The sequence below is a fragment of the Leuciscus leuciscus genome (assembly GCF_965113295.1).
Source record: "Leuciscus leuciscus genome assembly, chromosome: 15".
Classification (NCBI taxonomy): Eukaryota; Metazoa; Chordata; class Actinopteri; order Cypriniformes; family Leuciscidae; genus Leuciscus; species Leuciscus leuciscus.
Window position 1 is genome coordinate 14,198,953 of NC_138739.1, and position 25,097 is coordinate 14,224,049.

The 25,097-nt window shown below is 35.9% G+C and overlaps 1 protein-coding gene and 1 long non-coding RNA gene across 2 annotated transcripts in view; one reads left to right on the plus strand and one right to left on the minus strand.

Moving 5' to 3' along the window:
- Positions 1–3,803: 3,803 nt before the first annotated feature.
- Positions 3,804–25,097, plus strand: part of LOC309476243 (SLAM family member 5-like) — a gene marked incomplete at its 3' end in the record, with an annotated part of 70,953 nt that continues 49,659 nt past the window's right edge. Inside the window, exons 1-2 of the mRNA XM_082139512.1 lie at positions 3,804–4,249; positions 5,431–5,751. Coding sequence (XP_081995638.1) covers positions 4,201–4,249; positions 5,431–5,751 — 370 coding nt within the window. The 5' untranslated portion in view covers positions 3,804–4,200. The remainder of the gene's footprint in view (positions 4,250–5,430; positions 5,752–25,097) is intronic.
- On the minus strand, positions 17,206–19,814 carry LOC309476373. The gene is made up of 3 exons (XR_014198074.1): positions 19,674–19,814; positions 18,304–18,362; positions 17,206–18,215 (listed from the first exon to the last, which is right to left on the minus strand). It is a non-coding gene; the product is annotated as an uncharacterized lncRNA (long non-coding RNA).

Genomic DNA, 25,097 nt, shown 5'->3' on the forward strand with positions numbered 1-25,097 from the left:
ATCCGGGCCGAGGGTGTTGGTGGACTAAACAGGTTTGACTCTGGGGCAATAAGGATCCACAGTAGGGTGCAGCAAGCCGACAGAGCCGGTACTCACAGTGCTTCTACCCGTTCAGGGTGAGAACATGGGAGGACACGGGCTCTACACGTAGGCTATAGTTTCTAGCGAACGTGTTAGGTGTCGCCCAGCCCGCAGCTCTACAGATATCTGTTAGCGAAGAGCCACATGCCAGTGCCCAGGAGGATGCAATCATGTGTTTTGGTGAACTGTTCAACAGCTAACTCTCAAGAGAAGGACAAAGTTGAACCCCAAGATCAGAGAAAGTGTAGACCAAAAAAATCTCACCCTAATTTCCAGCTCTGAACCGCCATCAATCAGGAACAAACCAGAGTGAGGGCAAGTCTGAAGGGATGTTAATCCTACAAATAAACAAAAAGTTTGGTTTTTAATTTTATTAGAATTTTTTTGTGATAAATCTTATCTTTATAGACTAATACTCGATAAACGAAAAGGCATACAATTAGCAAATATGTGGTTAGTGTGGTGTTCTGGTGGATTTCAGTACCTTTTTAGTCGGCTACATGTGATTGAAGGTGGTCAAAAAAGTCCACATCTCTGTGAAATTCTCAGTCTCTGTGATCTTCTGGTTTGATATGTTTCGGGTCCCTCCTTCAATGTGCGTCTGAGGGACTTTTCACCTGATTCATTCACCAGCAGGGGGAAATCATGAGTCTTAACAGCATTTAACAGCACACGTCTCCTCAACAACACACATATGAAGAATCAATCATTCATGTCTGGAGCACAGGACTGAAACTGTGCAGGACAGTTTACACACAGATACTTCTGCGTTCAATTCAACTCAGAAAGTCGTGATTTCCAACTTCAACAAAGAAAAGTGTCATCACGCCACTTGAAGTCAGACAGACACAACTCATGCAGAAGTCCATAACTTCAACCCTGCCGAGATTCTGACTTCACGGACACCAGGGAGTTCATGTACACATAAACATTCGGTTTTAATCAAATAAAGTCAATAAATGAGTCGAAGTTCTTACGCTACACGAATATAAAACATATTAATAAACGGTTGAGGTGGCACTAAATGACCCCCTCTGTTAATAATCATAAACCCGCACTACTTCATTTATCTACCATATCTCTTTAAGGCAGAAAGCTGTATATGCGGTTTTGAATTTAGCATTATTTTATGCTGACAATGGACAACTGCAAATCTATATATGAAGAGTTCAGATGCAAAAGCCTCGAAGTGCCATCTGAAATTTTCTTCTAAAATGATCATTTTTATCAAGCTTAAAGGACAAGTTCGGTATTTTACACTTAAAGCCCTGTTTACAGATCGTATCTGATGAAATAGAACGGTTAGGTTCTAAAATAGAATTTTAGGTTATTCCGTCCTAAAAACACATTAAACTTTCGTTTACAAAGACGTGAAACTCACCGAGTGGTCAGGGGGTGTTCACTGATATGTTCACTCAAAAATCGCTGAAAAAGATGCATTCCAACAGGTTTTATCGTAGTTTTTGTCCAACTCCATTGACTTGCTGTGAGACCGCAGCACCTTTACGGTATTACTCCACCGCTTCTTCTTCGGCTTCTTCTGTGTATTCAATGAAATGCCCGTGGTTTGCTTGCAATTGGCAAAGGTGCATTATCGCCACCAACTGGGCTGGAGTGTCTATTATTCAAGCTCTCAACGGAAGAATCACGGGTGTGACGCGTTTGGCAAAATAGGTCCACAAAAGCGAAATAAACCTAAAATTCTCGGGACAGGAGCATGTGTCCAAATTTTAATCTTAACCGTTCTATTTCATCAGATACGATCTGTAAACAGGGCTTTAAGTGTAAAATACCGAACTTGTCCTTTAAATGTTTATGTTCAGTTATTTCACTTTAATGGCAATGAAAATTACCTATTATTTGTCATTAAAGTGAAATTACTGAACCTAAATATACGAGCTTGATAAAAATGCAAATTTTAGAATAAAATTTCAGATGGCACTTAGAGGCTTTTGCATCTGAACTATATTAAATGTATTTCCTTATACGTAAATTAGCCTATCCCGCAACAAAACTTATGTGTGCTTCCACCTAATGTTTCTGTATTGTAAACCTATAACCTCCCCTCCATCATTGGGTAATCCTGTTCATATTAGAAAGTTGTCCTTGCTTTAACTGAAAATGAAACTAATACATCATGTGACCATTAGAGGGATGAGACAATCCCACAGGATAAAGAGGGGTTTTGCTTTGCCAAGCATCTACTATTTCTTATATTATTCCTTTGATTAGGGTATTAATAAATAATAACAATAATAATAATAATAATAAACAGATGCATTACTAAACCATAAAGCACTCAACCATGATAATCATATTTCCCACATTATTATCGAACTCTTATTGTTCCCACAAAATCATAATGTGAGATCAATTTGTAAGAAGATCATTTTTGTGTTTTTTTTTTTATTTATTTTTTTTTAAAGACAGTGGTGTCTGATATCACATTACCACAGTTGTACTGTAGTAACAATCTCTATAAAACTGTTACATATTTCCACAGAGAGTGCAGTGATAGTAAATCACACCAGCAGAACAACAACACATAATCCTGCTATATGACCAGAAGACAGACCTGAAGCTGTAATGATAAATAGATATAATTATTATTAGAGATTGACTGATAATCGATTTTAGCAATATCTTTGACTCATATTTACACATTTCTACTGTCATCACTTTTATTCTCGATATTGAGTGGCGCCATCTGGTGGTTTTGAATAACAGCAGCTAAAGTGGCACAGAATGTGTATAACCCTTTTTAGTGAACAAATATATACAGAACAGGACAGTTGGCCTACTGCGTTAAATGTTTTGTACAGATCATAAAGATTGTCGGAAGAGAAATATGTCTGGACTCATAATGCAAACAAACAGCAGAAGAACATCATTGATTCACACTTTCACTCATCAGACAAACATGAGCCCCTTTCACACAGAGATTCCGGAACATACACGGATAAAGTGACCCGGGTTCGTTTGATTTTGGTTCATTCACACTGCCAGTGATTTTCCGGAATCAGAGAGTGCATTCACACACAACCCGTAAAAATGCCGTAAAGACACGTGACATCGATGTGACTTGTAATCTCAGCAGCGTCTTAAGTTTGCTTATGAGCTGCGATCTCTCTCTCTCGAGAAACCACGCTGGTGCATTTTTTTCTCTGATTCGATCATAAAATTGCGCTTTACGTAGCCTACCGTTTCACAGCTGGCGAACGATCCCGCGCTTCAGCGTCATCACTACGACACGGAATTATTACGGCTTTTGTTCACACAGCGCGCGTTCCGGGACTGAACACGGCAATGTTACTAGGTCCCGACCCGGCATTGATCCCGGCATAAATCCCGGGTCGAGTTTGCGTTCACACAGAAGGCGCTCTGGCAATTTGCCGGCAATTTGCCGGGTTCAAAGCGCTGTGTGAAAGGGGCTATGCACAAGTCTCGTGGATGATCTGAATCTTAATGAACATCATACAACCCACATCATGATTAATATACAGGAAAATACAGCAAGATTTTAAACTACTTCTGGAAAATGAAGAACAAAAAAATCAGGTGTGTTTTGCTTTTTAATAAATGTATGGTTTGGTTTGGTTTGGTTTGCTGTCCTCCAGTGGTTTTCTTGATCTGTATTTAATAAATACCGCTTTGCAAAATAAGTCCTTCAACTGTCTCCTCCAACCAAGCCCTGACAGACAGGGGGGAAAAAAAATAAAAAAAATAATTCTAACCCTTTGAAGAGGCCCTTACACACACCTGCTCTAAATACCCGTTCTCACACACACAAGATGTTTGTCCAAATCAAACCACATTTCTGAAGAAAACCAACCACAGCAGATCTCAGTTTGACTCAGAGCCAGAGCTTTACAAAAATTATAATGTTTGATCATACATGATTGTAACTATTTATTTCAGAAGTATGTTAAAATATAAAAATAATGTTTCACACATTAAGAACAGTTAAAGTCTTAATAAGGCCAGATGAACTATAACATTATATCATGTGCAAATACAGCGAGAGAAACTAGGAGGGTCAAACTGTGTCGTGGGAGGATTCACATATAGACTGAGTGTTTCCAGTGGATAGTTTCATCACACACTGAACTACTGAAGAAAATGTTTCACACGTGTGTTTTATTCTGTTTGAGCTGCTGGAGTCTGATCGGTGAGTTATAAAAAAACATTTTCATGGCTTTTTTTCTATTTCAGAGCAATAAAGTGGCTGATACTGTTTGAATTAGACGTTTATCTGCTGTTAAAATGAATCATGAATATTGTGAAATCTACTAACTTTGAATTCAGGTCTCCAATTCTTAATAATAATAATAATAATAATAATAAAAGTGGTTATAAACATCTACAAAAGTCATGGAAATCCATTAGTCAAAATGCGCAGGTCTCATATATCCAGCACTGTAAAATTTGTACTTTCAATTTGCAATAATTATCATGTATTGATTTTCGACAAATGATGTAACTTTAAACACTGATTTTTCTCGACATCCGAAAAAATGGATTAAGCTTCAATCTAGATTAAATCAAGGTTTATCTAATAATTCAGTTTGCACCAAACTTTAAACTTTGTTTAAAAATATGCAGACTTACATTTAAACCATCATTCTCCGGGTTTTACTATACATTTATGATTGCTATATTAATGTAAACTCCTTAATGAAGTCACATGACTCAAACTTTGTTGCTGTTTTTCATATCAGCAAATGCAATTGTTTTTAATGTACAGCATTAAATATCCTGGAATATTTAGTGTGAAATGTAATGCATTGTATTTGCTTGTTTAAAACGGGCATTTGTAAAATTATAACAAAAATAATAATTATTGTGGTAGAAGACACTGACATTAAGCTACTGAAGGTGGTTTTCTTTCCTTTTTTCATAAATTATGCTGCCATATCAGTCCATTAATACATACTGTACATATATTTCCAGGTAATTCATAAGCGCTGCCGTAATGTTTTCTGACAGTCTCTCAGTAACGTTAGCAGTTTATAAAGATATTTTACACATTTATTTCCTTTATCAAGAGCTACTGATGCCAGAGAGAAAGTTTCTGGTAAAAAGGAAATTGAATATTAACATTGCTGATGTTTACTAATGGTGAATCCATCAAGGTGGACAAAATGAACCGTAGATGAATGTTTTATTTCCCTTTTTGAATTATAATGAATTACTATCCCTGATTTGTTAATATGTGTTAAACATGATGTAATACAACAGACTGTAAATCTCACCTTTCATTTAGTTTTGTGTTTCTGCTGCTGAAAATCTGATTTCAGGCTTTGTAAACCATCAGAAAACCTAATCTGTGTAAATCTGTTTGTTCTCCAGGTGTGTTTGGTGATTCAGTGTCAGTGATGGAGGGAGATTCTGTTACTCTAAACACTGATCTTACTGAAATACATGAAGATGATGATATACTGTGGAAATATGGAGCTGAAAACTCTATGATAGCTAAAATCAGCATTGAGACCCGAGTCTTCTCCATATATGATGATGGTCCTGATGGGAGATTCAGAGACAGACTGAAGCTGGACGATCAAACTGGATCTCTGACCATCACAAACACCACAACTGAACATGCTGGAGATTATCAACTAGAGATAAGGGGAGCGAAACGATCATCAAAATCATTCAGTGTTTCTGTCTATGGTGAGTCGAGATCATTTGTCCAAACATTCATATATTCTTGTTTTAATTTACTGGATCTATTTAATTTTTTTAATTACATAAGTTTTCAGTGTGTGAGATGACAAACACACTCACTAAGTGTTATTATACTAAACATTCACTCAGCACATTAAACCATGTTTTTTTTTTCAAGTTCATCCATATTATAATATTATAATATTCCATTTTATTCTCTCATGTTTTCCAGCTCGTCTGCCTGTTCCTGTCATCAGCAGTAACTCTTCACAATGTTATTCATCATCATCATCATCAAATTGTTCATTGGTGTGTTCATCAGTGTTGAATGTGTGTGATGCGACTCTCTCCTGGTACAAAGGAATCAGTGTATTGTCCAGCATCAGTGTGTGTGATCTCAGCATCAGTCTCTCTCTACCTCTGGAGGTGGAATATCAGGATAAAAACACCTACAGCTGTGTGCTGAACAATCCCATCAGCAACCAGACCACACATCTGGACATCAACACACTCTGTCACACATGTGCAGGTACCACAGCACTGATGATATATGTGTGTATTTACTGACCTGATCTCTGTCTTCTGTTGGAGATCAGACTGATGCGTTCACTTCTTTCTTTATCATTACAGAGCCAGTCACACTCTCTCCTTCAGTTCCTCCAGTCTCAGTGTCTCTGATAGTGTTGATCTCTGCTGGATCTCTGATGATTGTTGCTGGATTTTGGATCTTCTGGATCTGCTGGAAACACAGAAAAACTGATAGAGAAGGCAAGAATAACTGCTTTTAACAAGTGTTAACAAATAATAATAAATAATAATAAATAATAGAATCTACTCCAAATGCATTTTTTTCAATTGATAATCCATTTAATAGTTTAATATTTAAATATGTATTTATGTAGGTAATGTAATTTAGCTCTTAAATAATGTTGGTTATTGGTTGTTGCATTGATCTGAGCAGCTCTTTACTCGTCTCACACACAAACACTGATTCTGTATTTACTTTTTCTCTGGTAATAGTGATGTTTTGTGTGTGTGAAAAGTAATAATGTCAAATTCCATATTGCCATTTTTTTAAATTTCAGTATTAAATATATTTTATTAATTATGTGCAATAACTATGACTGCCTAATAATCACACATATGTTGTTAAAAAAAAAATCTGTAAATATATATATTTTTTTTTAATCAATCAAAAAAAAAAAAACTTTTAATCTCTTCCTGTTGTTCAAACAGTTCAGATTTGTGAAGATGAGAAAACTTCTGTTGTTATGTTACTTCATCCATCGTTCTATGAAAGAAACACACAAACATCGGTAAGATCATTTATCATTAGTTTCTGTTGTGTGTGTTTGTATCATTTCAGCAGTGAGTCAGATGGAGATCAGTGTGTGATTGTGTTTCTATAATCATCATCACCCATCAGATATTTTCTTTCTTTAATGTATTTCCAAAAGAAGCTATTTTACTGTTAACACTATTATATAAAATATTTGAGTAAAAGTCATCTATAGTTGATTTATTGTCTTGTGACTTTGATGAAACACAGAGTTAAATTAAAGGAGTTTATTGTAGCTCCTGTTTCAATAGATTATGTTACTTTCATATTATGATTGATCACATCACTTAGCAAGTAATACATTTTAAAGCAATTAATTAAGACAGAATGATTGCAAGATATTTTAATATAATTTTTTTTATAAAATACAACTAACCGTATAATTGTGCAAAAGAAAGGACAAAACATAAACTCATTAAATTTTAAAGGGAGAAAAAACTCAAACTGTATTCAGACACAAATTCATGCATGAAACTCTTCAGTTCAGGCTAATATTAATACAATATTAATCTATTATTATTACAAAATTGTCAGTTTTCCCATTCAGCTTGTGTTGTTATGATTTAACATAGTTAGGCCTTTGCAGTTCATGCTAATATTTGTTTTTTTGTTTTTATTAAAATATCTTATTATATTTGGTGTGATGTGTGTTTTACAGAACGCTGAAGAGGAGAGTCACGTGGAGTATGTGTCTGTCAGCGTGAGAAGATAATTTAATATTTCAATATAAAGTACCAGATCCAGCTGTGGGATCATTTCACTAAAGGAAAGTCATTAAACGAGTCTATTGTATTAATATTAAGATTGATATTCAAGGGAATAAGCATATATATATTCATGATCTCATATATAGCCTATATAAAGATCATATCCTGTTTTTGTCAATTCTAGAATGGAACCAATGAATAAATTCAGTCATTTTAGGAAACAAATTTAATGTACGATTCACTGTTGTAATGGTATCATGCAAATGTCACGTGACTGATCACAATATTTCAAACCTTCCAGCCAAAAAATAAAATAAAAAATAAAAGTCAATTTAAGAGCCTCCAAAATGACACTGCTATAATATTATATAGTAATGAATTTAGAAGTAGGCATTTTCTCCACATAATGGTGCACTTAAAGGAGCTGTATGTAAGAAATGTATTTCAATTAATCATAAAATGGCCCTGATATGTCACTAGACATTAAGAAATCATGTTCATTTCAAAAACTTATATCACTGACAACAGTAGTCCGGCCAGGATATTGTCATTTAAAAAGTGAAGTTGCAGCTCTCAACTGATGTTGATGTTGTCATGTTGTGTTTTGGCCTGATGCTCCACCCTCGACCTATCTACCAATCACGAAGTCAGTAGTGTTTCGGCATCCGGGTTGCCAGCTCAGCTCTAGTTACCACAGCTGCAGCTACAAACGTTCCTGCTGGATCCTGCAGCCTATCTGGCAACCTCGAGTCAGGGGGGAGGGGGAGGGGATACACCGCTCTACAGTAATTTGAAAGTGATTGCAGTACCAGTTTTGGCCACAATCTTACATATGGCTCCTTTAAATCTAATAGCAGGGGTTGTGTGTGCTCCCCGCTGTATAGAGCACCATCTAGTGTTCAAAATAAGACTTCACATCTGGAACAATAATACTAGGGTTCTTTCTGTGTTTGTTTATCGGTCAAACGAGCCGACCTCGAGTCTCTGTGATCTTCTGTCTCTATATAGCTCAGGTCCCTCCTTTAATGCAAGTCTGTGGGATCTTTTTCACCTGTTTATCGTGTGAAAGTGAAAATGGTGAGATATACACAATGGATGATAATATAGTAAGCCTACTAGCCGTGTGCATACTAGCATCGTCTAGTATCATCTTCCTATATAAGTATACTATAGGCCTATTAAATAAATGCTTTTAAAATTACAGTTGATTACTCGCTGGGTTTGTATTGCTGGGTAAATGTAACACACAAACAAACAGCAGAAGAACATCATTGATTCACACTTCTACTCTCAGACAAACACACACGAGTCTCATGGACGATCTTCAAAAACTTTCTAAACCACATCCTGATTCATACACTGCATTCATACAACCAAGAGACCATTGCACATTTTACAAAACCTTAAACCCCTGATGAAGATCACCACCGGGAAATTAATTCCATTTCTTTAATTAAAAACATTGCATTGATTTACATACAATATTTAAAGTTTGACTATCCTGGGATTATTATAATAATATCAACATCTTTGGTTTTGCATGCAGGATAAATCAAACATGTGTTAAGTCATTCACCAACGTGAGATTCTACTAAATAAACCTCTAGAAAATGTCTTTAGTTGGATCACAAAAAAGTGTAAAATAGGTGTGTAAGTGGAGCTGTTGACATATTTTCACCTGTAATAAAACACCTTAGTGGAGTACAAGAATGTAAAAATGTGTGTTTTTCTACTTGCGTAATATAAAAGTATCAATTTAAAAAAAAATAAAAAAATAATAACTTTAACAAGCTAAACTATTGAATGCCAGTTTTATATGATCATTGTGTATGTATTGCTTTTCTCCCTCGGTTTCTCAACATGCTCAACATGTTTGTGTGATTAAAAGCCTGACAGGAAGAAGCTCTTCAAAAAAAAAAAAAAGAGTTGTTCTCACCTACAAGATGTTTGTCCACCAACAGATCAAACCACATTTCTGAAGAAAAACCGACCGCAGCAGTTTCAGTTTGACTCCAAACCTCACTAAAACTGTGAGATCAGACACGCTTTTAACTCTCCACCTTTTCCCTATATATATATATATATATATATATTAAAACTGAATAAATAAACAACAATTTTAAAATCACTAGAAGTTAGTCTTTATTTTACCATGAAAAGTAATTCATCCAATATTCAGACAATATTCTTCTATTTTTACATATTTAACACAGTCAGGCAAGTAATTGTGTGCAATTTGAATGCAACATTTTAAATCTATTAAAACAATTATTAAACTAAAGTTGGAATAACTCGACGAGGAGCTGCTCATAATGAGTAAATAACAACAATGAGATTCACTCACAGTAACTACATCATTAATTCCTGCAGCAGTGCATGCTGGGAACTCGACTAGCAGCAAGGATTTTTTTAAAATAATGTTCATCATTTGTGCGTGTGCATGTGTTTGTTTGTGTATGCGTGTGTGTGTATATGTGTGTGCGTGTGTGTCTTTGTCAAGTCAAGTCATCTTCATTTATATAGCGCTTTTAACAATATAGATTGTTTCAAAGCAGCTTTACTGTGTGTGTGTGTGTGTGTGTGTGTGTGTGTGTGTGTGTGTGTGTGTGTGTGTGTGTGTGTGTGTGTGTGTGTGTGTGTGTGTGTGTGTGTGTGTGTGTGTGTGTGTGCATTAGGAGGGTCAGACTCTGTCGAGGGAGGTCTTGCTCACATTACTTCTGTTGTGTTTGTTGAGATCAGTTCTGCTAGTGTTATTACATCAGAAAATGTTTCACATGTTTGTTTTGTTCTGTTTGTGTTTCTGCCGTCTGATCGGTAAGTTATCATTTCTGTTATTTAGTCACATCTCAGAGTAATAAACTCCTGCGGCGGTTCAAATTAGATTATGTTCATCTGCTGTGATCAAATCTCTGTTGTTGTTTTAGGTATTATAATTTCAATGATTACAAATGCAAATCATCCCATGATCCTCAGAAAAATATAAAAAAATATTTATAAATAAATAAATAAATAATCACTTAAATCATTTTATACTTCTGCAGTAATTGTAAACAACTACAAAAGTCAAATATTAAAACGTGTTGAATACAGAATATTTAAATTTGTACTTTCAAGCTGTAATTCATTTATCATATAATATATTTTTTTCATTATGTATTTTTTGTTCTACAGCAGATCATTTAAAAACACATTAAAGATCAAATTATTGATTCTCTCACGCCTGTCTGTTCATAGTGTGACTTTTCATTTAGTTTGTAATCTCTGCTGATGTTAAAGGTTAAAAACTGATGTCAGACTTTCTAAACCAACATGAGCATTAATCTGAAAACCTGTTCATGTTCATCAGGAGTGTTTGCTGCCGAAACAAATGAAATACAGTCAGTGTCAGTGATGGAGGGAGATTCTGTCACGCTAAACACTAATGTTACTAAAATACATGAAAAATACAACAACATAGCATGGAAATATGGAGCTGAAAAGTATTTTGTTGCTGAAATCAGTAGAAAATATGGGATCTTAACATATAACGGCACTGATGGAAGATTCAGAGACAGACTGAAGCTGGACGATCAAACTGGATCTCTGACCATCACAAACACCACAACTGAACATACTGGAGTTTATCAACTAGAGATAATTGGAGCGACACTGACATCAAAATCATTCAGTGTTTCTGTCTATGGTGAGTCGAGATGTAATTCCTCCTGTGCTTCTTGTTTTATTAGATATTTACATATTTAAATGTTTAATTATGTTATAGTTTGAGATGACAGACACAATCACTGCTCATCAACACAATGAACCAAAAATAACACTGTAGATTTATCTATATTTCTGCTTATTTATCTCATCTTTCTCAGCTCGTCTGCCTGTTCCTGTCATCAGCAGTAACTGTTCTTCATCATCGTCATCTAATTGTTCACTGGTGTGTTCATCAGTGTTGAATGTGAGTGATGCGACTCTCTCCTGGTACAAAGGAATCAGTGTATTGTCCAGCATCAGTGTGTGTGATCTCAGCATCAGTCTCTCTCTACCTCTGGAGGTGGAATATCAGGATAAAAACACCTACAGCTGTGTGCTGAACAATCCCATCAGCAACCAGACCACACATCTGGACATCAACACACTCTGTCACACATGTGCAGGTACCACAGCACTGATGATATATGTGTGTATTTACTGACCTGATCTCTGTCTTCTGTTGTAGATCAGACTGATGCGTTCACTTACACTAATGACTGTCTCTCTTTTCCTCTCCTTCAGTTCCTCCAGTCTCAGTGTCTCTGATAGTGTTGATCTCTGCTGGATCTCTGATGATTGTTGCTGGATTTTGGATCTTCTGGATCTGCAGGAAATGTAGAAAAATTGACAAAGAAGGCAAGTGTTACATACAAGTATTAAAATAAATAACAATCCCTATGGCAAGCCGTTTTAACATTTAATCATTTTAACCGACTAGTCTCTATTTTCATGCTACTAGTACTTATTTTTTAGATACTAGTATCTATTTCATTAAGTACTAGTACTTATTCATTACTAGTGTTTATTCTTTATGTACTAGTGCTTATTCAATAGATACTAGTACTTATTAATTAGATACTAGTACTTATTCATTAGATACTAGTTTTTATTTATTAGATACTAGTACTTATTCATTAGTTACTAGTACTTATTATTAGATACTAGTACTTATTCATTAGATACTAGTACCTATTAAATAGATACTAGTACTTATTCATTAGATACTAGTACTTATTCCAATAGTGACTAGTAACTATTCTTTTGTTACTAGTAACAAATAAAAAATTTTGCCATTGACTTCTATGGGGATCTGTCATTCAGATATCAACTATTCAGTTCTGACTAGTATGTATTCCAATTGTGACTAGTACATATATATTAGATACTAGTAGTTATTTATTAGGTACTAGTACTTATTTTTTAGATACAAGTAACTATTACTAGATACTAGTATGTATTCAATAAACACTAGTACTAAGTCATTAGATACTAGTACCTATTAAATAGATACTAGTACCTATTAAATAGATACTAGTACTTATTCATTAGATACTAGTACTTATTAATTAGATACTAGTACTTATAAATTAGCTACTAGTACTTATTCAATAGATACTAGTAACTATTTATTAGATATTTATTCCAAATGTTACTAGTAAGATTTTTTATTTTACTAGTAAGATTTTTAATTGAACTATCCAGTGGCCGTTCTGACTAGTCATAACATAAGACAAGTAAAAAAGCAGTTGTGACTAGTAAAATAAAAAATCTTACTAGTAACATTCGGAATAAATACTAGTATCTAATAAATAGGGACTAGTATCTATTGAATAAGTACTAGTAGCTAATTTATAAGTACTAGTATCTAATTAATAGGTACTAGTATCTAATGAATAAGTACTAGTATCTAATGAATAAGTACTAGTATCTATTGAATAAGTACTAGTATCTAATGAATAAGTACTAGTATCTATTTAATAGGTACTAGTATCTATTTAAGAGGTACTAGTATCTAATGACTTAGTACTAGTATCTAATGAATAAGTACTAGTATCTAATGAATAAGTACTAGTATCTATTGAATAAGTACTAGTACCTAAAGAATAAGCACTAGTATCTAAAGAATAGGCACTAGTACCTAAATAATAAGCACTAGTAGCTAATGAATAAGTACTAGTAGAATGAAAATAGAGACTAGTCGGTTTAAATGATTAAATGTTAAAACGGCTTGCCATACACACACACACACACACACACACACACACACACACACACACACACACACACACACACACACACACACACACACACACAAACAGATCTAGTTAGTATTGAGTTGTGTTGTTTTAATGCATCTATTATCATTGAAACAGTCGAGACTCGTGCAGAAGAGATCACTTACGCTGAACCAGCGTTCTACAAAAGAAACGCACAGAAAAAGGTAATAATATCGTTTATTCCTGTCGTGTGTCTCTATCATTTCAGCAGTGAGTCAGATGTAGATCAGTGTGAGATTGTTTTTGTCTGATCAATCACACACCAGCACAATATTAGACATATATAAAAGATCAGGACACATGTGTGTTGTGTTGATGCGAGAGCGGACGTTGCATGTATGTGCGTTGGAGATTAATATTTTGTAAATCAAGCACTTGCTTTGTTCATACAATTGAGGTTAAACAACTGGCGTCACATGGATTACTTTTATAATGCCTTTACTATTAAATTTGTATTCAGAAAAAACTATATATCGCAACTGCTTAATCAGAAGAAACCTAACATTTATTATTATTATTATTATTATTATTATATCTTGTGTTGTGTTTTTTACAGAAAGTTGAAGAGGAGGATCATGTGGTGTATGCACCTCTCACATCGAGATGATGAACAAACTTCAGTCTTTAGTACAAGACCCAACTGTGTGACCTGGGATGGATTTAAACTATAATAATTTAAGATGAATTCATTAAATTGCCTCCTAAAAACTTCAAACAAATTTGCAAGACTTTTTTTTACAAACTATCTAAACCGTATGGCACTTTGAGGAATTTTATTAAGGAAGTCTTAAAGTATATGTGTGTAAATCTCATGGAAAAAAAAGTAAAATGTAGATTCAAAACACTCATCAATAGAAGTGGAGACTCTGCTGTGGTCTAGTTTATTTCCTCTGTACACAAATGTTGCTTGATCTGTTGTGCCGGAGCTGTGTGTGTGTTTGATGTCAGAGAGTGTGTCTGCGGTGTTAATAGCGTGTGGTTGAAGGGTTTTTTCCATTCCAGCTAACATGAAACCATGACTATTTTAAAACCTGCTTTACAAAATACTGAACTTATCAATGCTGGTATTTGACAAAAAAGTCTCAAATAAAACAAAGAAATAACTGTGGAATGTGAACATTTCATATTCTTTGTGTGCATATGCATTATGATCTTTTATACTCATGCCGTGATTGTGCAGTTAAGCAGTGCTGGCTTCAGTAGTCATTTCCAGCTCTAGCAACACTTCCTTTTAAGAAAAAACTATTCGTGATAAACCCACTGATACCTTGATAGGTCATATCCTGTTAGCCTTTTCCAACGGGGCTAGTTTTCTAAACAACATTTGAGTTACAATTCTTAATGTCTGTGATTCCATACACCGATTTGGACAGGATTAACATCTTCATGTTTATTACAGAAGAGCGAGTGTGTTTTTTCTAGAAGTTGGTGCTACAGAAGGTCATGTGCTATGTTAGCGTGCATCATGGATAATGTATGTCGTTTAATTGTATTATTTGGTGATATTTTAATTTATAATAAAAAAAACTCTATTTAGGTAAACTTCATGAGTTTATCGAAGTGGCTGTAACTTGCTAGCCTGGTAATACCAAACTCTGCTACTTCGCTTTGCTTCGTACACAGAGTCTGGAAGGGCATAATTGAAAAGCGTTTTCTTTCTCGTGGGGGGGGGGGGTGCTTGTCTGAAGTTTATAATCATTGGTTACTCGTAAGCCAATCACATAACATTTGGTTATGGCGTGTGTTATGCGCATGCTCGGCCGCATCTAACTTCCACTGTAAACACATGTATGATGCGAAAACAAAACCATCAAGCGAAATACCGGAGTGAACATGGCTGTGAACGACTTTTGCAGATTATGTGAAGTAAATATACGCATCCACGGTACAATCAGCGTCTACGTCACGGCTCTCAGCCCGCCCTCTGTTCGTTGATTGGCCGGCTGTTTTCAGGCCGGAGGAAAACGGAAAGATAGGTCGCTATCTCAGACTGAGTACAGAAGCGAACTGAAATTGAGCGGAAGTACGAAGTCTGCCGTAGTCAGGCTAGTAACTTGCATAAGTGAACAAAGAAGTCTATAAACAAGTATCTTACTCAGAACACTGATATTAAAATGGGCAATTTTGGCAGTTTCCACGATTTGTCTCTATTTATTAATTTTATAATGTATATTTTTCGTCGACTACCATCCGTATTGAAACTAAATTAAAGAATGTCAAAATTTGGTGTGCAAACGGTAGGTCAGGTATAGGTAAAAAAAAAACACATGAGAAGCGTTAAGATAATACAATATTGGCAATCAGAAGCTGCATCCGAAATCACACACTCTCTTGAGTAGGTACTAATTTTGAATGCTAAAAAAGTACATTCACTATAGTGTAAATGTGTAGGCCTATAGTATGAATCTGGACGCATACATTTGTTATGTTGTCATTATCATGTGATCTACCAGTGTCAGTTATGCCATTCATAAATTCTCCCCCATGGCCTCATGGGATAGTAGTGTCCATCGTGCTCACTTCTGAATCTCACTGGAAGTAGTAGGTCAATCGGGTACTTTTTGCCTAATGTTTTATAAGTACTAGTGAATTCAGATAGACAGTCACATTCGACCTCACGTTGGAACGTCACCGACGTATTGAGATCCCAACTTTGCCTTCTTTGGGATCTCAATACGTACATTTCTACTTGGGTTTTTTATTTATGTTGTGTGAGAAAAACATGACTTGGCAGATTCGGACGGGAATCGCAAAGTATGTGTTATGGTTTAGAAGGAGAGAACCCAATCGCAGACCATTTGCAGACATCTCTAGGGTTTATTACAGAAAAAACAGGGAAAACAAAACCCACGAGGGGGCAAAACAAGACAGGATTGACAAACAAGACTAGACTAAGGGCGTTTTTCCACTGGGTTCGTTTGCTGCGGTCCGAACCCGAGTGCGCTCGTTCCCGGCGCCCCCCGCAGCGTTGGTCTGGTTTCACACTCAATTAGTTGTATCGAACCCAGGTGCGTTTGCAGTGATCTTACGTCATCGCAAACGCACACGGAAAATGCATGGATAATACAACTCGACTGAGCATAGCTGTAATTTGTCTGTTTTTTTGGTGCTATTATGCACAACATAGTGAGAGACATCACCTCTTCAGTGTCCCACAACGTTCCCCTGCCACTCATGGTTGTCGTGTGTGAGGAAACAATGATATCGACAGTGATACGCATGCGCGGGATACTATACTTCCTGAACAAGCGCGCACCCGAGTCCCCAGCTAACACAGTTACGTTGTGAAGACGTACCCGGACCGGACCATATTCGTCGTAGCGACGTGCCACATAACGTTCCAGTGACGTAACTTTGTGATTCCCATAATCGTCGTGGCGACGTTATAGTGGTACGTCGCAAGAACGTGATGAGTACGTCTTTATGACCAAACTGGCACGTTGCGAGGACGTTACACCAAAGGACCATATTAGTCGTTGCGACGTGCCACATAACGTTCCAGCAACGTAACTTTGTGATTCCTGTATTCGTCGTGGCGACGTTATAGTGGTACGTCGCTGGAACGTGGCAGGTACTTCCTAACGACCAAAATACCACGTCCGCATTTATTTTTAATATACTTCTCACCTTTAGTCCTGGGAATTAAGATGTGCTTGATCCATAACATTGAAATCCACATAGAACTGATAAACTCAAACATTTCATTCTCTGCTGTAAAACCTTATACATTCTAATAGGGAATTGTGTATTGTTTTCTGTTAATACGTTTAGGGATCAATACAGATATGTAATGGAAACCAATACAAACTTGTATTAAATTCTAAATAGAAAATGGCCCAAAACCACACTGCATTAATTTATTAATCAGCATTTATTCAGTGTTTCTTTGTACAAACTAAGCCAATACATTTTGAACATTAACGATTTTTTAACCATGTTAACAAGTAATGAGTACAGAAATGTAACATCAATTAATTAATCAAAAAACATAATCAATGAATAATGTAACCAACTATTAAAATGTTTTATTCTTTTTACTGAAAAAAATAAAAAAAAGTGTTTGATATTCTTATTGATACTACTCTCTATAATTTGGCGGATAAACAATAAAGACCTTAAAAAAAAGAAATGAAAAGATTCAGCATTTTCTTTATTATTAATTTTATTTGCAGAAATAGGTTCAGTTGTTTCCTGTAGTGTCCTATGAGGCTCCTGCTACAAATGTCTGGTGGTGATGTGCTTCATTGCTTCACTACCAGTAGCTAAACCTGAACAATGCGACAATTACCAAAGATCTATAGTCCTTGAGCTTCTCTGAAGCTAACAAATAAAATACAAATATTGCTCATAAAGAGTAAAGATATGTAAAAGGAACAATATAGATTTCTAGCATTTCTCCTGTATTATTTCGCCCACCAAAATATACATAAAGAGTTTTTTGTTCAAGAAAATGAGCATGATGACTGTGTCCCAGCTGTGGAAACCGCTCTTTCAGACAGAGTTGAGGAGGCAGAAGGAGATGATGGAGAGCTGTGGGAGAAGAGGAAGAGTCTCTTTCTTACCCCACCAGTGGAGGGAAGGGTCTTCTGAGGCAAGGAGAGGAGGATGGTCTCTCTCTATATATTGCTGGAAAATAAAAATAAAATGTACCATACTATTGTAGTCAGGTTTATAGTTTTTTGTTAGAAAGGAATAAGAAAATTGTCTAACTTACGTATTCCTCCTCTTCCTTATCCCGAGCTGCACTGTCACCTCATCGTCCTTCTTAGGCAGCTAAAACAGAGGAGTACTTTATTAATGTTGCTAATATAATGCAGTTTTTCGAAAATACAGTAAAAACAGTAATATTGTGACTATCATTAAAATGTAAAATAGCTGTTTTCTATTTTAATGTATTTTAAAATATAATTTATTCCTGTGATCAAAGCTGAATTTTCAGCATCATTACTCCAGTCTTCAGTGTCACATGATCCTTCAGAAATCATTCTAATATGATGATTTGATGCTCAAGAAACATTTATGATTATTATCAGTGTTGAAAACAGTTGAGCTGCTTAAGATTTTTGTGTAAACCATGATGCCCTTTTCAGGATTCTTTGATCAATATAAAGTTCAAAGAAAAGTTTTAAAGTTAAATCTTATAACATTATAAAAGTCTTTACTGTCACTTTTTATCAATTTCATCCATTCTTGCTATTATTGTTTTCCAAAATCTTACTGACCCCTAACATTTGAATTGTGTACACAAAAACAAGAAGCAGCATAACTGTTTTCAACATATTAGATAATAATCAGAAAAATTCATTGATCATCAAATCATCATATTAGAATGATTTGTGAAGGATCATGTGACACTGAAGACTGGAGTAATGATGCTGAAAATTCAGCTTTGATCACAGGAATAAATTGCATTTTACAATATATTCACATATGTTATTTTAAATGTTAATATTATTTCACAATATTATTGTTTTACTGTATTTTCAATCAAATAAATGAGTCAGTAATATAGGTAAAAATATGGTGGGGGAAAATGGATATGAAGTTATTTAATAACTTAAGCTTCCTCAGTTCACCCTGTGTTTCCCACTTCTCTTGTCAGCAACTTCCTTAAGAAATGTTGAAATCGTAGAGCTTCCCCTCTGTTGTAGAGGGGTTATTTTGTCGCTGCTAAAATAACATAACATGTATCAATATTTCTTTACCGTGAAAGATCAAAACGCATCTAAACTAGTTTCAGACAATTTTAGCTCAGTGTAAGTGACGTCATCGATTAACAGCACACAGCTGCTACATTTGTTATATCAGTTTGTTAAATAAAGTAGTCAACTTCCAATCACACATTCAACTGCACATCATAACCTCTTATCTACACAAAGATGTGATTATAAGCCCAAACTTTTGTAAATAAGAGCTTAGGTTAGCCTCTCTTCTGAAAACGGTTGAGATGCTAACGGACTTTTTCGAAGACACTAAACCATTTCTACAAAGTAGCCTAAATATTCAACAGATGTAATAACACGTAAGAAAAGTGTCAGGAACAGTTGTGTATATTATGTGTGTGATTTTAGAGACTAAACTCACCTGAAAGCAGTGAAAACAACAGCAAGAGAGGGAGCTTTGCTGATATCCGTTTTGTTGCGGCGCCGTTTCCATGGCAACTCTGCGCCGCTCCAGGGTTTGAAAGCTACTCAAATGTTCAGCCCGCACGCTCATAAAACACGTCAGTCACGCAGCATTTACATAAATAAACATGTAGAATTAACACATTACTTAAATACAAATCTCATGAATTTAAAACTCATTTTTAAGTTCTTCAAGTTTGAAGTTCAGTTTGAAGATTTTTTTAATTGTTGTTTTTACGAACACCCAACCTCCTTAATAATAATACAAATGATAATAATAATAATTATATACAAACGTTTATATTTATGACAAGGTTGTGAGGACGTCGTGGTAAAGTTCCATTTTTTTAGAATCTTGGCTAACGTTCCAGAAACGTTGTGGGCACGTCCTCAAAAGACGTCGCTAGTTTATCCCACGGAGAACGTTGTAAAGACGTGGTCCACTGGTCACCAGATAACTTTCCAGATAATTTCAATTACATAAATAAATGCATTACAAATATTATCCTAGTGATAATATGCCATTTGGATATTATATGGAACATTTACTTAATTCATCAAAGATTTTATTAAGTTATCTGGTGACCAGTGGACCACGTCTCTACAACGTTCTCGATGGGATAAACTAGCGACGTCTTTTGAGGACGTGCCCACAACGTTTCTGGAACGTTAGCCAAGATAAAAAAAAAATGGAACTTTACCACGACGTCCTCACAACGTTCTCCATGGGATAAACTAGCGACGTCTTTTGAGGACGTGCCCACAACGTTTCTGGAACGTTAGCCAAGATTCTAAAAAATGGAACTTTACCACGACGTCCTCACAACGTTGTCATAAAGTAATGTCACGCTGACCAAATGACGACTGACTGACGACGTCGTCACAACGTACTGTGTTAGCTGGGTCCGTGTTGCTTGCACATTAACGCGAACCGCGCCACGGTTCGGGAGCAACCGAGCTCAGACCACCTCCTCCAGGTAGTCTCGGGTTCGGTACTCTAGTGCGCACCCGGGTCTGATGACAGCGTTCACATTAGCGATTTTTCATGCGAACCGTGCCCCGGTCCGCACTAAACTGCCAGTGTGAAAGCGCCCTGAGACTGACAGAAAACTGAACAATAAACTAACAGCTAAGACAGGATCAAAACACTTCACAAGACTTCTCAACAGGTTACTCACAAATGAATCTTCACATAAAGATTGGCAATGAACCGGCACAGGACAGCAAACACAAGGGGATTAAATAGGGAGAAACTAATGAGGGAAACAGGTGACGGCGATGATACAATAATGATAACAAGATGAGATAACAAGGGGGCGGGGTTACATGACGAGACAACGCAAGCACACAGCCAAACAAATGGCCATGTGCTTACACACAAAACATGGGCCTGTCATGATCCTGCCTCAAGACCAGGGAAAATCAGAGACAAGAAGGCAGAATCATGACAGTATGTCTGTGAAACATGAATTTCTCTAATGCCCCCCTGGAAATCTAGTCCCGTCTGAATAGGGCCTATTACAGCATTTGACCACTAGAGAGATGAGTCATATTCCCACAGAATAAATGTGGTATTTGCTTTGTCAAGCATCACTACTATTGTATTACTAATTTAAGTAAGTAAAATAATGAAATATTCTTTTCCATATCAAAACAAAAATAAAATAAACACAGGTGCTGTCCAGGTTCCAAAATGACAGAAAAGCACCATTAAGGTATTATAAGGATTTGTGTGAAAATCCAAAAAATCCATATGATTGTGACTAAACAGTTACTGCCTTTAAATAAAGCAACATGCAGCATAACATCAATGTTTTCTGGCTCATCCTGGACTGAAACACAGGCTCTGCTCTTCAGCACAATGGCAATCTGACAAAACTCAAGACAACAGAAACTCTTTAAATCCCAACAGAACATTAAACACTAACAGATCTCTCAATATATCAGTAGAGGAGGATTAAACAACTCCACAAACAGCATTACCAGACACAAACTTTGCTTATTACTAACCTTATTACTTCTGTCAGACATCTACAGAAGGTCTTATTGAGAATGATCAGAGGTTTAGATCTTGGTGTTTTATTGGAATAATAGTTAGCTTTAGCTTCACCATTATGGTGATCAGTGTTACATAATCAAAGTATCTCAGATAACCTGCTCTCTGGAATACTCTCCTCAATCTGTAGGGATAAAGACAGACAATACTTTGGTCATCACTTTTGTGATATTAATTTGATTTTAAGTGATCAATGGCGCCATCTCTTGTTTTTTTTTTAGAAACAGCAGTTAAAAACAGCATCGGCACGTGGAAACACTCAACAGGAAACATCATTGTCCAATGGAGAACTGGCTTATATTTTATGCATGTTTTCTGTCTTGTCAATAAGAGGTCTTATAGTTATACCAAATGGCAGTAAAAATCAATGGATAAAAAATGCCATTGTGCCAGGGTGGTAAAAAAAAAAAAAAAAGGAGTCCATTGCGGGAATAACATTGATTTATTGAATTGATGAATTCACACAAAAATGGAAACAGAGGGAGAAATAGTGAGGCCACAATCCAGAGAAGAATCAAGAAGAATTTCAGGTACGTGCAGGGTGTGACACTTCAGCCCAACAAGAGGCATCAGAGAAAGGAAAAGCAAAGCAGATACAAAAAACAACATTGGAGAGATGAGTACAGTACAGTGCAAGGACAATGAGATAGGCAAGCTCACAGATGAACACCAGGGGACGTAGAGTGGCAATTGCAGGGGGGAGAGAGAGAGAGAGAGAGAGAGAGAGAGAGAGAGAGAGAGAGAGAGAGAGAGAGAGAGAGAGAGAAAGAGAGAAAGAGAGAGAGAGAGATTTTTTGATTTTCAAAACCCTTTATTACAATTTACATCACAAAAACCACTATTACAAACTGCCAAACAAAAAACAAAAAAACTAAAAGAAAGAAAACAACAACTCTTCTTCAACAATTTCACAAAGGATCTTATTTAAACACCATATTACCTCAAAAGATAAAAGATCATGCATTAATCTATAATAATGATAATCAATCAAAATCCTAGATTTGACTAATTTTACAAAAACTGCTGCCAAACTGTTACAAACATTTTGCTCAATTTTTTCTTTTCTTGTGGCATAAATCGCCATTTTTGCCTGACCCAACAAGAAATTTAACAATTGACACAGATGACGATTTTTCTTCACATATTTAAACCCACAAATAAACACTTTAATTGAGAAAACCACATCAAAAGAAGCAAAAATATTTCTCAAGATATCAAACAAGGGTTTCAACCTCATACAGTGCATAAACACATGAAAATTGTTTCTTTCTCCAAACAAAAAGGGCAACCTTCAGTCACTTCAGAATTTATCAAGGAGACAAAAGCATTTACTGCAATAGCACCATGTAACACTCTCCACTGTAAATCCCCAGTTTTTTTGACTAATGGTGACTTATACAAGGCTCTCCATTCTGGTTTTTCATTGACAGCAAGATTGAGTTTATTTCTCCAAGGTGTATCACACTTGTTGTCTAAAAATTTCTTATTAAAAGCTTTTACACAAACCTTGTACAGTTCTTTTCCAAGTGCAACATGTGAACCCACAATCATTACTTCTTTACAATCCAAAAAACATACTGTTGTATTCTCCCAAAATGGGAGATATACCCAACTTCGGAAAAGGGTCTTTACAATCAGGATTTATTAACCCCTTTGAGTATTGATCCAACAGTTCTGTCTCTTCCTCAGTAAGAGCCAATCTCCATTTTTCAAGAGCTTTTGCTACTATACGGCAGGATTTGAGTCCCAAATACTCAGCAATCGAGGTCACATTCTTAAAAGCAGATCCCGCTATTTGATGTAAATGATCAACTACTGTCAACTTGGCATTACACAAAGTCCTTTCTGGTATGAGGAAAGAAATCTCACATAAGTCCAAACGTGAGCCACAGATCAATGGTTCTTGAAGTAACCAAAACAGAGAAGCAACATTGCTTTCCCTATTTTTCTTGAATAGAGATCAGACTTTAAATAAGTTGCGATAAAAAAACTGGAGAATTAGATAGTTTTAATCTTTGAGAGTCCAACCAGAACAAAGTTTTGTCCAGTCCAAGCCCTTCAATATTCCGAAGGATTGCACAAGCAGCTCCCATCCAACTCGACTCTGAAGAGCACTGTAAAAGTCTCTGAACATATTGCAGACGAAATGCAGCCGTTCGGCTCTGCAAGTGTATCAAACCAAGTCCTCCTTCATCTTTTGATAAATACAGAACACTTTTTGGTACCCAGTGCATTCGGTCCCAGAAACAATCTATTAACATTGACTGGATTTTCAACAACACAACCACTGGGGGATCTATACAGGCCAGGCGGTGCAGAAGTGCAGAGGCAACCACAGATTGTTGATGATCAAGATTCTTCCTTTATAGGAAATTTTAGGGAGTAAAAACCTCCACTTATCCAGTCGCCCTTTGACCTTTTCAGTAGTGCCTTCAAAATTCTTTTTTACAACATTTTAATTTTCTTAAAAGACTCCTAGATATTTAAAACCATCTCTTGTCCATTTTAGACCATCAGGAACCCTTGGTTCACCTTTTGGCCATTTTCCAACTAATATGGCTTCACTTTTTTTCCAGTTAACCTTTGCAGAAGAAATAGTCTTAAAATCATCCAAAACCTTCAACATCACATTGACATCATTGGGTTCACTGATTATGACAACGACGTCATCAGCGTATGCTGATAACTTAAAAACATGAACACAATTTGGGATGCACAAACCACACACATCAGTTCTTAGTTTATTTAACAGGGGTTCTATGGCTAAGGTGTATAACATGCCTGACAGCGCACAGCCTTGTCTGACACCCTTGTACACCTTAAACGGAGAGCATAAGTCACCATTAATCTTTAATATACTCTCAACGCCACAATACATCATTTTAATCATTGCAATAAAATCTGAACTAAAACCAAAGGCTTTTAAAACGTTCCATAAATATATATGCTCGACTCTGTCGAAAGCCTTCTCTTGATCAATTGATATCATACCAAAGTCTATGTCAAAAATGTTTCCACAGTCTACAATGTGTCTAATAAAAGAAACATTATCAAAGATTCTTCTTCCTGGGACGCAATATGACTGATCTGGATGAACAATAGATCCAATGACTTCACCCAATCTGATAGCTAAAGCTTTAGACAATATTTTATAGTCATTACATAATAAACTTACTGGTCTCCAATTTTTGATGTCATTTAAATCTCCTTTTTTCGGCAATAAAGTAATAATTGCCCTCCGGCAGCTTTGTGGCAGTTGTCCATTTACCAAACTCTCATTAAAAACTGTTACCAATTCTGGACCTATTTCTACCCAAAAAGATTGAT